The sequence below is a fragment of the Leptonychotes weddellii genome, chromosome 2, assembly GCF_054177405.1.
Source record: "Leptonychotes weddellii isolate Sample4059 chromosome 2, ASM5417740v2, whole genome shotgun sequence".
NCBI classification, from domain to species: Eukaryota; Metazoa; Chordata; class Mammalia; order Carnivora; family Phocidae; genus Leptonychotes; species Leptonychotes weddellii.
Genome location: NC_138370.1, coordinates 117921105 through 117937485, shown reverse-complemented (window position 1 = coordinate 117937485; position 16381 = coordinate 117921105). Strand labels below are relative to the sequence as shown.

Here is a 16381-nt window from a genome sequence, read left to right as displayed (position 1 = left end):
TTCCACAGTTTCCCTCAGGTGAACTAGCTATCAGCAACAGATAGCTCCAACCCACTGATCCCTTAATAAAAATGAAAGTGCAAACAGGTGGTCTTTAATTCTTCTATTTACATCCAGTAAATAATAAATCATTTACTCGCCGTCAATTGCTTTTTGACATCGATGGGATATGCAGCAGTCTTCTAAGACAAAAAAATTCGGCCCTAAACTGTGAACTGTCCTGATCCTTTCACACCATTCAACTTCTAACAAGTGGACAAGCGTGGAGAGTGGCTGTGTGTGTGTCTGTGTACATGTATCAGGCGATGGGAAGGGTTAAACACAAACAGAAAACGGAAGGATTACAAACAGGAATACCCTCCAGGAAAAGTACAACTAAGCAAAATAACAAAATATTTTAATAGCTTTTTATTAGCAATTACAGATTCAAAATAAGTAAAGGATGAAGGTAGTATCAAGTTCTTATGCCTTGCCTACTAGTCATTTCAACTGATCCAAACCCTACCAAGCAGCTTCACCCAGTTTAGAAAATAAGGTAATCTGGTTTCATCTCAATCTGTCCCACTAGCATAAATGATAGGCTTATAAACCAGCAATACAATGGCTAACCCCAAACTGACGAAGAACTCTGGTGGTCTGGTGGTAGAGTACACTGTGCACCAGCTCCCAGCAGAGTGAAAGACTGTATTTACACACAACTATGATTCTATTTTGCGGTCTTCCGCAACAGTTGCTGATTCACACTCTCAGCTGAAATGCCACACTTAATCAGGATTTCAGCAAGAAAAGGACCAGTGTTCTTTAATAATGTTCAAAGAATTCATTACTGTTTTTAAAAAATGGTTACTAACCTTGCTGGAGAGGTTGAGTGTTTGTACTGGGATTCTGACTAACTGGCTGGCTTGGGCTACTGGCTGATGTGGCAGTGACAAGCCGGACATAATGAAACTTGCTTCCAGGCACTTGAATCTGCTGGACATTGGGAGCAGTTGCCAGAGGAATAATTGTCTTAAACTGTGATGTGCTCACGCCTCCAACAGTGATGGTCTGCACAGCTGATTTCACTGCCTAGTAAACAATACAACACGGCTATCGTTAATCTGGGATTTAACTTTCCTACCCTTTTAACTTCTGACAAGTGCTCAAGTAAAAAAGTATGTTCCTGTATTTCATCAAAAGCTGTTGCAAGGAACAACCTGTTCAAAGAGAAATGAAAAGAATAGTAATGAATATAGGAGTGAAACCAAAATTAATGAGTTCTCCCTTCCATCTCTAGTAGTTACTTCCTTGAGAATCCAGGTCGGATGACTTGCTATGAAGAAATTATTATTTAAGTCACAAGAACTGACTCAGTTTTGTTAATATTTATGAAAAAAAGAATTCTTTTAAAACTCCCAGAATTAAGCCTCATATTCAACACAGAGAAGACGATGCAGATAACTTGGCTTTATTGCTACCCACCAAATTAACTAGGACAAATTTCATTTTTATGTGTTCTAAAAAAGAAAGAGACCCAAAAGCAAAAGCCCATCTTATACTCTCATTAAGTCTAGTCGATTCAGTTGTATCCGCAGATACAAATGTACCCATTAACGTACGGGTTTAATAAAGGCGCCAAATTCGGTCCAAAATTACCCCAATTTTGGTTGTCTAGGGAAACTAATTTTGGGAGATTCAAATTTGAGTCAATATAATCATTTTAATAATTTTTAATACTTTCCTTTATTCCGACAAACAGCAATGTGACTTCCCAAAAAGCTAAATGAAACATCAGAGGCAGAACTGAAGTCTTTCAAGATGTCTTCAGTTGATGTTTAACCAATACACAGCAGATTCTTCTCCAAAGCAAAGGTCCAAACCAGATTCTCAACCAGTTCAACAGTATTATTTTGTAAAAGAATTACATCCCCACCTATTCTTCAAAGAGCCCTCATGCTAAAAGACAACTGACATGATGGAAGAAATCTATATTATGTGCATAATAGTTTATGAAAGAATAATTCTTAAGAATTTGAACACTGTCAAAAAAGCTCAGAAAAAAAGAGAGAAAAGAATGTCATTTAGTGTGGAAACTCTACAGGCAATAGTCAAAGGAGATTACTTCAGCATAAAATGATTCACATACTGTCACCGGGGAGAGGCACCACAAAGCAGATTTAAAACAAAGAGAAAACAGCCACAACAGTCATGGGTTAAATGAAAATATAAAACTTAAGAAAAGGGATAAAATGTTTACATATGGAAGCTATTGAAAAATCAAGCAAGCATGAGACAAATATATACAGTGATGCAAGAGACACAGCCCTTTCTATCTCAGCTCAAAACGGAAAAAAATACCATCCTAAACAAGGTGCCTCAAGCACAGTAAATTTATCGGGTACTTAATATGTATGAGGGACAGTGCTTAAATGATCTGATTTAAATCTAGCAGCCACATTATGAGCCAGGTATAGCATGGGACAAGTACAGGGGCTGGCTTAGTTAAGTTTGCAGAGCATACTTAACTTTTTTTCCATCTCTTTACTTTCAACTTTTCTGCATCCTAAGCTTCAAGCTACAGCTCTTATGAGATGTATATAATTGGGTCTTTAAAACAAAAATAAGATCTCACTGTATTTTTAAATCAGTATGTGTCTGTTTACATCTAACATAGTTATCTAAAGATCTGGATTTAAATCCACCATTGTACCTGTTTCCTATTTGAACCACCTGTCCTCTTCTGTTCCTTTTTTCTCTCCTTTCTTACCTTCTTTTGGGTTAAAAATTTTTTCATTTCATTCCCCCTTCCGGTATTAGCTTTTTATTTATACATTATGTTACCCTGGAGATAACGATGTACAATGCAAGAATTAAATTAGTACTTTACATATCACCCAGGAAATGAAAGAACCCTAGAACACTAACACCATTTACTCTTGCCCCATCTTTGTGCTATTGTTAAGTATTCTAATTCTACATATAATTTTACCTCCAGAAAACCTTCATTTACATACACCCACAAATTTACCCTTTCTGTCCTTTCTGTATCTTCCTGCTTCAAAGCACTGATGATTTAGGATCATTTTCCTTCTGCGTGAAGAACTCACTTGAGGATTTCCTTAAGTGTGGGTCTGCTGATGAGGAATTCTCTCCATTATGTGTCTCAAAAAATGTCCAGTTCTTTATCTGTATCTACTTTGTTGAAAAACTCATCTATTAAATTCTTAATCTCCGTTTTAAGTTTGCAGTTTGAAAATATTCATCTGATTTTTTTTTTTCAATTGAAGCATACTTGATACACAATGTTACACTAGTTTCCGGTTCATTGAATTCCTTCTTTAAGTTTCTAACTCTCTGCTGAAATTCTTCATCTTGTTAAATAAATTTCTGAATATATTAATCTTAGTTATTTTAGAAGTCTGATAACTCCATTACCTATATTTCTTGGTTTTGAATAATTTGGTCTGGTTGCCTCATGTACCTGATGATTTCTGACTAAATGCCAGACATTGTTTATGAAAAATTAAGCATAATTTGAGGCTCTGAATGATGTTATTTTCCTCCAGAGAAAATTCACTTTGGCTTCTGGCAGGCAGTTAAAAAAGTAGGGGCAGATTATCCTAAACCAATCACAAACTGAGCTGATTTGAAGCGGAGCTTCAATCTTCCAGAGGCCTTATCTATTTCTGGTTCACTCTTCTCCTATATAGTGGCCCCAACTAGGAATCGGGTGTTTATAGACTTCCTTTGGGCCTGAATCCAAATTTTTGTTCATGAGATTTATAAGACAGATCCAGTCAGCTCCTTAACTTTTCTGTAGCCACTTTCTGCTCATCATCTCAGTCTTTCAGCTACAACTTACAAATCAGCAAATGCCCTAAAAAGAAGTGTCACAATGAACATGAAGCTGACTTCTCTAGGCTTCCCTTTACTTCATGAATGTGGCCTCTGGTGTCCTAGCTCCCTTACTAGGTCTCCAACGACTTCAAACAGATTTTTAAAATATATTTTTTTCTGTTTTTTAGTTGTTCTTGGTAAGACAGTTGGTCTGCAACAAGCTGGTTCTGCACAATCAAAAACAGAAAATACCAACTGCCAGGGTTTTAATCTAGGCTACAACATTCCTTGTTGTGTGACCTTGTGCAAGTGACTAAACTTCTCTGTGCCTAAGTTTTCTCAACTGAAAATGTGAAAATAATACCTTTCTTAAAAGGGCTATTATTAAGGATTAAATGAGTTAAATTATATGAAGTACAAATAATAACTTATCACATATTATAATGCTCAATAAATGTGAGCTGCTGTTTGTATCATCATTATGCCCATTATAGATGGGAGAAACTGAAGCTCAGAGAGATTAAGAAACTTGCCCAAGGTCACAAAGCTGAAAAGTAGCAGAGCCAGGATTTGAACCAGACCCAACTCCAAAGCCCATTCTTTTAAGTAGGACATCATAATGCCTCCAGCTGTAGATGCTTAATGAATAGTTATTAAGTGACTAAATAAAAGAAAATAGTATCCAGTCCTCAAGAGCTCTAGTAAGAACTAAAGTTGCACATTTGCCTCTAAGAAACATTGAAAGTATTTTTTTAAATCAGTATGCTGAATAGAAGTATAAACATATTATTTAAATGTTTTTATTTTAAAACAATTTTAGACTCACAAGAAGTTACAAAACTAAGAGAGTTCCCATGTACACTTCCCCAATAGAATAACATCTTACAGAACCACAGAATATTATTAAAACCAGGAAATTGGTACAATACTATTAACCCAACTACAAAACAGAACTTATTCAGATTTCCCCAGTTTTTATATGCATTTTGGGGGGATGTATACTAAAGTCTGTATAGATTCATGTAATCAAATTACCATCAAGATACAAAATTGTTCCATCACCACAAAGAAACTCTCTTGCACTGCCCTTTATATGCACACCCTCCCCCACCAACACCAACTCTTGACAACCACTTACTAAACTGCATTTTCCCAACACCTGAAATACTAGGTAACATATAACAGTTACTATTTTTGCAAAAGAAAGAGGCATTAGAATACACTTAATTTCCTTGAGAATTCACAAGTTGGTCCCTTCCTAGAAGTACAACAGTCTGAGAAACTCCATATGAATGCCTCTCTGAATATACCACATTACCAGAAAAACAGTTAATACGAATCCAATAAAAATCTTCAGGTATCTCTTGGGGCACCTGGGTGGCTCAGTCAGTTAAGCATCCGACTCTTGATTTTGGCTCAGGTCATGATCTCAGGGTTGGATGATCATGTGGGACTCCACGCTGGGCGTGGAGCCTGCTTAGGATTCTCTCTCTCCCTCTCCCTCTGTCCCACCCCCCGCACCTCCCCCCATTGCACGTGCTCTCTCTCTCAAAAAAAAAATATAAATTTTTCTTAATTAAAAAAAAAATCTTCAGGTATCTCTATTTCCTGATTAACATCCTTGACAGCTGGTTTAAAATGCAACTATATTAATTTAAATTCAAAATAGCAACATTTAACATGCATTAAGGGCTTCCCTCAAATACCTGGACTTGAAAGATTCTATTTATACTATTTCCTAAGCTATTTCTTTCTTTCTTTCTTTTTTTTTTTTTTGGTAAAGATTTTATTTACTTATTTGAGAGAGAGAGAGAGAGTGAGAAAGAACACGAGAGAGGGGAGGGTCAGAGGAAGAAGCAGGGAGCCTGATGTATGGCATGTCCTGGGACTTCAGGATCATGACCTGAGCTGAAGGCAGACACTTAAAACGACTGAGCCACCCAGGCACCCCTTTCTAAGCTATTTCTATTTACAGATTAATACCATAATTATGTGTTTAAAATAAATTTCTTTGAACATTATTTTCCAATTAGCAAATGGCAAAAGTTCTTGCTTAACTGAAGTTTACCTAAAAGGAAAGAAATGAAACACTCTTCTAGTTCTGCAAATGAGGATTCTTATTCTATTTGGTGAAGTTGGAGGGAGAGAGGGAGGGATGGAGGGGGAGAGAGAGGGAGAGAGAGAGAAAAGCCTCAACCAATATCCAAAAACAGTAAGTTTGTAGGGTTCCATATTTGGTTCTGTTTGTAAATACTGCTTAGAAATCATTGTTTGGACAATATGGGCTTTGGTTCTAGTTAAGTCTCAATCATGTGTGTATTTTGGCAAGCAACCTAATGCTTCTTTATATCTTTGTTTCTCTATTGTACAAGGGAGAACATTACCACTAAATGAAATCTCACTTTGAGACACCTCCATAAATTGTGCTGTTTCAAACAGATATTAAGATGGCCTTTGTTTAATCCCCTGCAAAATCAGAACAATATTTTCCTAATGCTAATTGGGCAGTGTTTACTAAAGTGTGTTACTAAAGTGTGTTTGTTTCATTAAACATTAGCTCTTCAGGATTAGATATTACATGAAACAGCCTACTCTGTCAAATTAATTTATGAAACCCTAAGGTAAACAAAGTTAAACAAAAGCCTTCTCAGAGCCCTTACTATATTATATGCTAATGACCACTACACATTTCCTAGATGGATATGGTATATGGTATTTCTCAAACTTATTTAGCAGTAGCATTTGGGGGGGGGCGGAATTTTTCTTTTTTTAAAAAAATATATTGGTGCCAAGAGAAAGGCAGATGGTATCATGTAAAGCCACCCTATAGGAAATAGCTTTTCACCAGAAGTTGTAATAAAGAATGGCAGAGCAGACATAATGAATCCTAAGCAACCTGCACCATAAATATTTGTGAAATCTCTTAAAATAGCATTTCATATGTATTTCTACATAGAACATGACTTAAGACTCATTTTGAATCTAGGTAAATGGCAACTAATTTTGGCATAATTTTAAAAGAGAAAAGAGCTTATGTTTTTCTTTTTTATTGAAATATAATTGACATATAACATTATATTAGTTTTTGAGTCTACAGAATGATTTCATATATATGAAAAAATATTTATATTATATATATATTTTTTAAAGATTTTATTTATTTATTTGACAGAGAGAGAGCATAAGCAGGGAGAGCAGCAGGCTGAGGAAGAGGGAGAAGCAGGCTCCCCTCTGAGCAGGGAGCCTGACACAGGGCTCAATCCCATGACCATGGGATCATGACCTGAGCCAAAGGCAGACGCTTAACCGACTGAGCCACCCAGGTGCCCCCATATATGTATATATTGCAAATTGATTACCACAATAAGTTAGCATCCATCACTGGACATAATGAAGTATTTCTTGTGATGAGAACTTTTGAGATCTACTCTCTTAGCAACTTTCAAATATACACTATGTTAACTAAAGTCATCATGCTGTACATTACATTCCCAGAACTTATTTACCTTATAACTGGAACTTTGTACATTTTGATCATCTTCATCCATTTCACCCACAACCAACCCCACCCCACAGCAAACACCAACCTGTTCTCTGTATCTATGAGTTCATTTTTCTTTTTCTTAAGATTCCACATATAAGTGAGATCACACAGTATTTGTCTTTGTGTCTGACTTACTTCATTTAGCACAATGCCCTCAAGGTTCTTCCATGTTGTGGCAAATGGCAGGATTTTATTTTTTTTTAATGGCTGAATACTATTCCATTATACATATATGACATACATATACATATATGTGTGTGTGTGTGTGTGTGTGTGTATCTCACATCTTCTTTATCCATTCATCTGTCAATGGACACTTGGGTTGTTTTCATGTCTTGGCTATTGTAAATAATGCTGCAAAAAACATTAGAATGCAGACATATTTTCAAGATGGTGATCTTATTTCCTTCAGATAAATACGCAGATGTGGAATTGCTGGATTATATGGTGGAGTTCTATTTTTAATTTTGGGGGGAACCTCCATACTGTTTTCCATAGTGGCTGCGCCAATTTTCATTACCAGCAGCAGTGCACTAGTGTTCCTTTGACATTCTCACCAACACTTGTTTGTTGTGTCTTGTCTTTGCTAATAGACATTCTAATATGTGTGAGGTGACATCTCATTGTGGTTTTAATTTGCATTTCCCAAGTGATTATTCATGCTGAGCACCTTTTCATGTGCCTGTTGGCCACCTGTATATCTTCTTTGGAAAAATGTCTATTCAGTTCCTCTGCCCTTTTATTTTTTAATTGGATTGTTTGGTTTCTCTCAATAATTGTATGAGTTCTTTATATGTTTTCAATATTACCCTTTATCAGATATATGATTTGCAAATATTTTCTCCCATTCCATAGGTCACTTTTCCATTTTGTTGATGGTTTTCTTTATTGTGCTTTTAGTTTGATGTAGTCCCACTTATTTGTTTTTGTTGCCTTTGTTTTTTTTTTTGGTGTCAAATCCAAAAAATCATTGCCAAGACTGATGTCAAAGACCCCTTTCATTTTCTTCTAGAAGTTATATGGTTTCAGGTCTTATATTCAAGGCTTTAATCTATTTTGAGTTTATTCTTGTGTATGATGTAAGTGGGTTTATTTCTAAGCTCTCTATTCTGTGCCACTGATCTGTGTATATGTGTTTATGCCAATACCATACTGTTTTGGTTACTATGGGTTTGTAATATAGTTTGAAATCAGGAATTTGTAGGGTTTCATATTAATATGGTTTTTAAAAAAGATTTATTTATTTATTTTATAAAGAGAGAGAGAAAGAAGGCTCACACACATGTGAGTTGGGGGAGGGGCAGGAGGAGAGAATTTTCAAGCAAACTCCCTGCTGAGCACGGAGCCCAATGTGGGGCTCAATCCCATGACCCATAAGATGGTGACCTGAGATGAAACCAAGAGTCAGACATTCAGTGAGTGAGCCACCCAGGCACCCCCATATTAATATGGTCTTTAAAAATTTGTGAATGTTTATAGAGCTTATCATCATGGAAAAACTGTGTTTATATTATCCTAATTACCAAACTTCAGGTTATTACTTATTAAAATAAATAAACCTAACAAGAAGCAAATTGGCAAGCTTTAAAATGTTTCCAGACTAAGAAACAAATGATAAAATAGGAAGAGATAAATATTATATATATTATATGACTAATAACAAAGTCAAACCTTGAGATGATACCAGAACTTTCAGCACTGTTTTATTAACTGATGAAATATTATGAAATAGCTGTAAGGCATTCTTTTGTTATTTTTTCATGGATATTAACCCAACTTATGTTTTATTTATAGTTACAAAGTACAGTGACAAGGATGAGTAATTGAAATATATTAGTATCCATGGAAGCATTCAAAGAAAGAGTCAAATGACTATTAACAGGCAAAATTAGACAACCCGCTTTATAAGCATCAGCCTTATACAAATCAGGAACCAGCCGTACTAAAGATTAAAACGTTATCAAGATAGGATAAATAAAATAGTATGGGACTGGCCTAGGAGCAGAGTACTAAAGATCAAAAGAATAGATAAAAGAACCTATATAACAAACAAATGAACAAAGAAAAAAGAGACAAAAACCACTCTTAAACACAGAGAACAAATTGGTGGTTGCCAGAGGGAAGTGGTTGGGAGGATGGGTGAAAATAAAGAGGATTAAGAGCACACTTAACCGTGATGAGCACTGAATAATGTATAGAATTGTTGTATCATTATATTGTACACCTAAACTAATATCACACTGTATGTTAATTATACTTCAATAACAAAAAGGGGGAAGAAAGGAAAAAAGATTACAGAACAATGAAAATTAACTATAGCTATAGATTATGACATAGGTGAATCTTAGACATTATGTTGTCTTTTTTTTTTTTTTAAAGATTTTATTTATGTATTTGAGAGAGAGAATGAGAGAGAGAGCATGAGAGGGGTGAGGGTCAGAGGGAGAAGCAGACTCCCCGCTGAGCAGGGAGCCCGATGCGGGACTCGATCCTAGGACTCCAGGATCCTGACCTAAGCCGAAGGCAGTCGCTTAACCAACTGAGCCACCCAGGCGCCCCTTAGACATTATGTTGTAAAGCAAGTTTCAAATTATTAAATTTGGTATTGTAACAAAAATAATTTTGAAATAAACTATTTGGAGAATTAAAGAAAAAGAACCTATATATAGAATAGTTCATGATGAAAGCTGGCATCTCAAATCAACAGAGAATGGTGAGCTATTCAATAAACAAATTAGCTATTTGGTCTGAAAAAAAAAGCTGGATCCGTATAACTCATTCTGTGTAATAAATTTCAAATAGATCAAAGATTTAATCTAAAAAAAAAAAACCCAAAAACCAATACTGAACACACAGACCAATGAAACAGAATAGAGTCCACAAAGAAACCTGCACATATACGGTCAAATGATTTTTAACCAGGGTGCCAAGATCATTCAATGCAGAAAAGACAATGGTGCCAGGAAAACTGGATATCCACATGCAAAAGAATGAAGTTGAATGACTCCTCTCCCAACATCATATACAAAAATTAACTCAAAAGGGATCCACGATCTAAATGTAGATCTAATACTAAAAACTCTTACAAGAAAACATAGGGCATCAGAGTTCAGAGAAGAGGAGTGCAGAAGACACAAAGACATGAATAATTTTTTAAAATATAAATCTATGTGAGATCTTTTAATCAATTAGATTGGCAAAGACTAAAAATGACTGATTAAATAGGAGAGCACAGAAATAGACTCATAAAAATGATCAACTGATCGAGCTCTGACAAAGGAGCAAAAATAATTCAACAGAGATAGTTTTTTCAACAAATGGTGCTAGAACAATAGGTCACCCACATACAAAAAAGTGTATCTCAACACAGACACCTTTCATATGGACTCAAGACCTAAAACTATAAAACTATGAAACAGTACAACTCCTGGAAGATAACACAGGAGAAAATTTAGTTTACCTTGGGTTTGGTGATGACTTTTTAGATACAAAACCAAAAACACAATCCCTGAAAAGAAAAAATTGGTACGTCAAACTTCATTAATATTACAAATTTCTGCTCTGCAAAAGATACTGCTAAGAGTATAAAAGATAAGCCACACAATAGGAAAAAGTATCTGTAAAACACATGTAAAGTCTAAAGATACAGGAGCCATCTGGGTTCCATTCCAGAAATTACTGAACAGGACCACAGGAATGCAACCAGCTGGGTGCCTGGGTGGCTCAGCCGGTTAAGCGGCTGCCTTAGGCTCAGGTCATGATCCCAGGGTCCTGCTATCGAGCCCCGCATCGGGCTTCCTGCTCAGCAGGGAGTCTGCTTCTCCCTCTCCCACTCCCCTTGCTTGTGGTTCCCTCTCTCGCTGTCTCTCTCTCTGTCAAATAAATCAATAAAAAAATCTTTAAAAAGAAAAAAAAAAAGGAATGCAACCAGTCTATGAAACACTACAGCATATAAACAACCCAATTCTGTGGGTTTTTTTTTCAAGGGCAAGAAAAAAAGAAGATGAAAAAAACTAAGAGAAATAGCAATCATTCACAAACTAATCTGATCACAAACTTATCTGATCCCAAATTCAAACAAGTGTAAAAATAAATACGATGATTAGGGAAATGCAAATTAAGTAGGTATTTAATGACATTAAAGGAATATGGGTAAGTTAAAAAAAAAAGACATCTACAGATGAAATGACGTGATTTACTTAAAAAAAAAAAAGGAGGAGGAGGTGAAAACATTATAGATGAAAACAAGGTAAAGCTGATAATTCTAAAGTTGGATAAAGGGTACCTGTACATGGGGGTTAATTATACTATCCTAACTTTTTAATATTTTTAGACTTTTAATATTTCATTTTAGGGGCACCTGGGTGGCACAGTCAGTTAAGCATCTGACTCTTGGTTTTAGCTCAGGTTGTGATCTCAGGGTCCTGAGATCAAGCCCTGTGTTGGGCTCCATGCTCAGCAGGGAGTCTGCTAAAGATTCTCTCTCCCTCTCCCTCCCCCTCCAGCTCACTCATACTCTCTCTCTAAAGTAAATAAATAAATCTTCAAAAATATTTAATTTTAAGTTTCTATAGTAAAAGGTGTTAATAATATGGCCACAGGACCCCACAGGTATTCAATCAACATAATTATAAAAGCATAAAACAAAACCAATACAACTGAAAAGAGAATAAATTCTCAGTCATTTATTCCTTCTGCTCCTATAACCTGGCTATTGGGTACTGGTATGAGGAGCTAGAAACAAAATAAAGCTTCAGGCAACAGAGTCCCAATGGAACCTATAATTTATCTCAACTCCAACTCTTATTACAACATCTATGTCAAAGTTTATCAGGAAAACAGACACCCTTCACTTCAAATTGTACTCATTACCACCACGATCACTTCCAACTCAAATATGTGAGAGCTTCACAGCCAAAGCAAAAGCTATCAACTTCTGAAATCTCTGTCCCCAAACGGTTCTAACTTAACTTTTTGATATTGTCATTGCTCATATCACTTCCTGCCTGGATATTTGCAAAACAAATACAGTCATCTTTATGACTAGCCTCTACCTGCCACCAGAGACATTGCTATTTTTTTTGCAAACTTCACTTTAATTCTTTAGCTCTGTTGCCTCAGAAACATTCCATGAGTCTCCATTTAATGACAAAATTAAGCCTAAATTTGCTTTGTTTTGAAAATTATCCATAATCTAACCTTATCTATATATGCTCTCCATTCCCTCCAAAGCATTACGAATTCTGATCAGAACAGTTGTCTTAGTGCCCCACACGTACACTGTATCTATTTCAGCTCTAGTCCTTCACTCTTGTGGCTGACATCCACTCTAATTCATACCCATACAAAACCTTAGCTCAGGGATACCCTCTCTAATCATCCTAACTGTGGTTCAATCTCCTTACATAGGATCTCATGCCATCATGAGTCTGTTCATGGTTTTGCAATTTTATATGTTTGTATAATTATTTGATTCATTTCCATCACACTCCCTCCCGCAACCTCCATAGACTTTAGGTTCCACGCCTCTAATTTTGTTCTCTCCTGTTTCCTAGCACAGCCCCTAACACATAGTAGGCATTGGTTAAGTATCTGAGTAAATGGTGAATGAAGAGGACTTACCTCTCTTTAGTTTTGAACTATCTTGTCTATACCACACAACTAAGCACCTATTTCATTATTCATTATTGTTTTATGTGCATTCAATTTTGTCTGCCCAGCCACCACTGTAAGCTCTTCTATAGTTCCCACAGTCTTAGCACAGGGGACACAATGACCTCAAAAAATACTGATAGCCACTGATAAACAGAGAATAGAAGAGTATCTCTCTATAATAGAAAACTTCATTATTGTTCAGGTTCCCAGTTTCCTGACTAATGTCAATTACCCATGTTAATGTAGCACTCTTATGCTATATATGGATGATTATGCTGCAGACTGCTTTCTGCTAACTAAAATCCACAGTCTCTTCTGCTTCCTAAGCATATAGCCAATTATATTTCCTAGCCTCCCTTGTTAAGGTGAGGCCATGCAACTCAGTTTTATTTTAGCTAGTGAAGTGAAGGGATGCGTATTTCCAGGTCTGGCCCATAAAAGCCTCCCACGTGTGCTTTTCCATGTCTTTTCCCTTCCAGCTGGCTAGAATGGAGATAACCTTCGGAGAGACTAAGAACATCATTCAGTTTGTTGTAATTTCAAGCCTATTTTAAATACTAGTAAAATTAACATAAACCTGTCACATTACTTTTTATAATGTATTCCAGGGAATCAAATCAACACGGTGATTTGATACTCACCAGTATCTATTACATTTTTTTTAATACAAATAAACCAATCTTTAGCAGTCAGAAATTTACATTATTCTCTTTACTCTGTAAACTTGTAGTTAATTCCATAAACTCTAAAAATTTTATTCCAGTGTAACATTTTTATGTTTGAAATTCTTTTATAATCCTCTGAAACAAAAAGATGTATATAAATTGAAAATTTAAAAACATTATTTCCCATTAATGTAAAGCTCTAAGTATTATATAATTTTGTCTGGGTTGAGTTAATTACTGTATAGACTTAATCAAAGCAAAATAAATGTATTACATATTGTGATTATTACAAATAAAAAGGATTTTATTAGAATGCATCTCTTAATCAGATGGATGATGGTACTCCTTTTTTAAGATTATTTCCCATACTCACAGCTGAACATTACATATTGCAAGAGTGAGAGTTCAGCACCAATTCTATTCATATTTTTCTTATAAATACTAAAAACATTATTTGCACAAATAAGTATACATGAACAGATGAATATTTATTGTAATAATATACATTAATATTCTGAACAACTCCTGAATTTTATACCCAAACTTAAATTTATTCTACCATCAAAAATTATTTTTAATGATCTGAAAACTCACTTAGGTCCTCCTTTAATTTAGTGGAGAGAAAAAAACCTGGAACCTATCTGAACTACAAGGAAAAGTTTTAATAATCTGCAGTCATTTGTTTCTCAATTTCTAGGACATATGTTAAAAATGTTTTTTTACCCAAACCTGTCAAATGATAGGTGCCCTGTTTATCAGATACATTCAAAAATAATTAGGAAAAACTTTTCTTAACTTCCTACGATGATAACAATATTTCTTTCTTAACAGAGATTTGGGTTACATAGATATATGCATTTTTATCTAAACTCATCTAATGGTACCTTTAAGATCTGCATAGTTCAGTATACATAAAGTTCACCTCAAATGAAAAACCTCTAAACAAATAGTGAATTCTAGTCAGTGGTATGCTTGATGAAATATCTGGGGAGAAGTATACTGGACATATACAACTGACTCTGAAATGAATTTTAAAAATAAGGTGATTAATGGATACAGGGACAGACAGATAAATGACAAAGCAACTACAGTAAACTGTTGAATCTAGAATTTAATTATAAAAGCTTCATAGAATTCTTCCAACCTAGAAGAGCCAGAAGTAGGAAGAATTCAAGAAGTTATACTGGTCATAGGAATCAGAGAAGAAACTTTATTTATTTATTTATTTTAAGCTTTTCTTAAACCATCCATACATAGCTTATGCTCTGAAATTCTTCACATGGCAGTCTGCATTCTAAATGGCTAGGTGATGGTTCAATTACTTACCATAGGCAGGGCAAAGAGGATAATTTGTTTACCAAATAAAAGTCAAAAAGGAAAAGCACTCCCCTGGGTTGGAGAGCAAAACTGACAAGAAGTATATGTAAAGTATATTCAAAGATATCAAAGATAATTTACATAAATTCTCAAAAGTAGACAGTAAGATATTTTGAAGATGGATTCACATTCATCATAAAGACATTAAGCGAAAAAAAGGTAACCATTAACATTACATAAAGTATGATGAGGCCTTACATTTTAGGAATATTTATTTACTCTAAGACCAAACTAGTGGGAAAGAAAGGGTTTCGAAACTTCTAAGCTCTCTTTTCTTTGATCCAATTTCTTTTTTTAAAGATTTTATTTATTATTTGACAGGGAGAGAGTAAGACAGCACAAGTAGGGGGGAGCAGCAGAGGGTGAGGAAGAAGCAGGCTCCCCCAGGAGCAAGGAGCCCAATGTGGGACTCAATCCCAGGACTCATGACCTGAGCCAAAGGCAGATACTTAACCGAATGAGCCACCCAGGTGCCCCTCTTTGATCCGATCTTCTAGAACACAAGGTCTGGAAACCTTTACCTCTCTTGAGCTTCATTTATCCAAAAGTTCACTATCCTGAAATCTTTCTGATCAGATTTGAAATGAATCAACAGCCCAGCTTCACTCTGTGTTCTAAGTCACCTACTTTTAATAGAATATGGTTTCACCACCCTAGATGTATAAGTTTAAAAATCAAAAAAAATTTTTTAAACGGTCCAGCCAGCCATTCCAGCAATAAAATGAGAGGAAGACTAAGAGATGACCTAGATGTTGCAACCATCAGATAACTATCTAAAATAACTATGATTACTATATTAGCCGACTCAGTAGGAAAGTAAGACAACATGCAATGAACCGTGGGGGAAATGCAGCAGAGAGATGGAAACTGGAAGAAAGAGTCAATGGAAATGCTAGAAATTTAAAAAATACAACTATCAGTTGTATTTACATCTTACTGATGTAAGCTCTATCAATGATGAAGAAGTCCTTCAATGGGCCTAGTCAGTAAACTCCACACAAAATGAGGAAGGAATCAATGCATTTGAAGACATGTCAAAAGAAATTACCCAAATCAAAACAAAAAGAAAACAAAGTGGGAGAGGAAAAATAGAAGAGAGTATCTAGAGCTATGGATCTGTATCAGTCTAACATTTTTAAAAACAGAGTTCTAGAATGAGAAGAGAGAAAGTGAGGCAGAAATATTTGAAGAGATAATAGTCAAAAGTTTTCAAAAAAAATAAAAGAATAAATTATTACATCTGAGATAGTTTAAAATCAAGATAAATATATATTTAAAAAAGAAAGCAATAATAACACAGCACACAGCTGGATACATTAACAGT

The 16381-nt window shown here is 35.3% G+C and overlaps 1 protein-coding gene across 6 annotated transcripts in view; it reads right to left on the bottom strand.

Annotated features, from left to right (window-relative positions):
- Positions 1 to 16381, bottom strand: part of LIN54 (lin-54 DREAM MuvB core complex component) — a 63292-nt gene that overhangs the window by 17105 nt on the left and 29806 nt on the right. For 5 of the 6 annotated variants that reach the window (XM_081812240.1, XM_081812244.1, XM_081812241.1 and 2 more), the window contains one exon: positions 852 to 1068. The exons of the other annotated variant lie outside the window; for it this stretch is intronic. In XM_081812240.1, coding sequence (XP_081668366.1) covers positions 852 to 1068 — 217 coding nt within the window. The remainder of the gene's footprint in view (positions 1 to 851; positions 1069 to 16381) is intronic. 6 annotated transcript variants of the gene reach the window in all.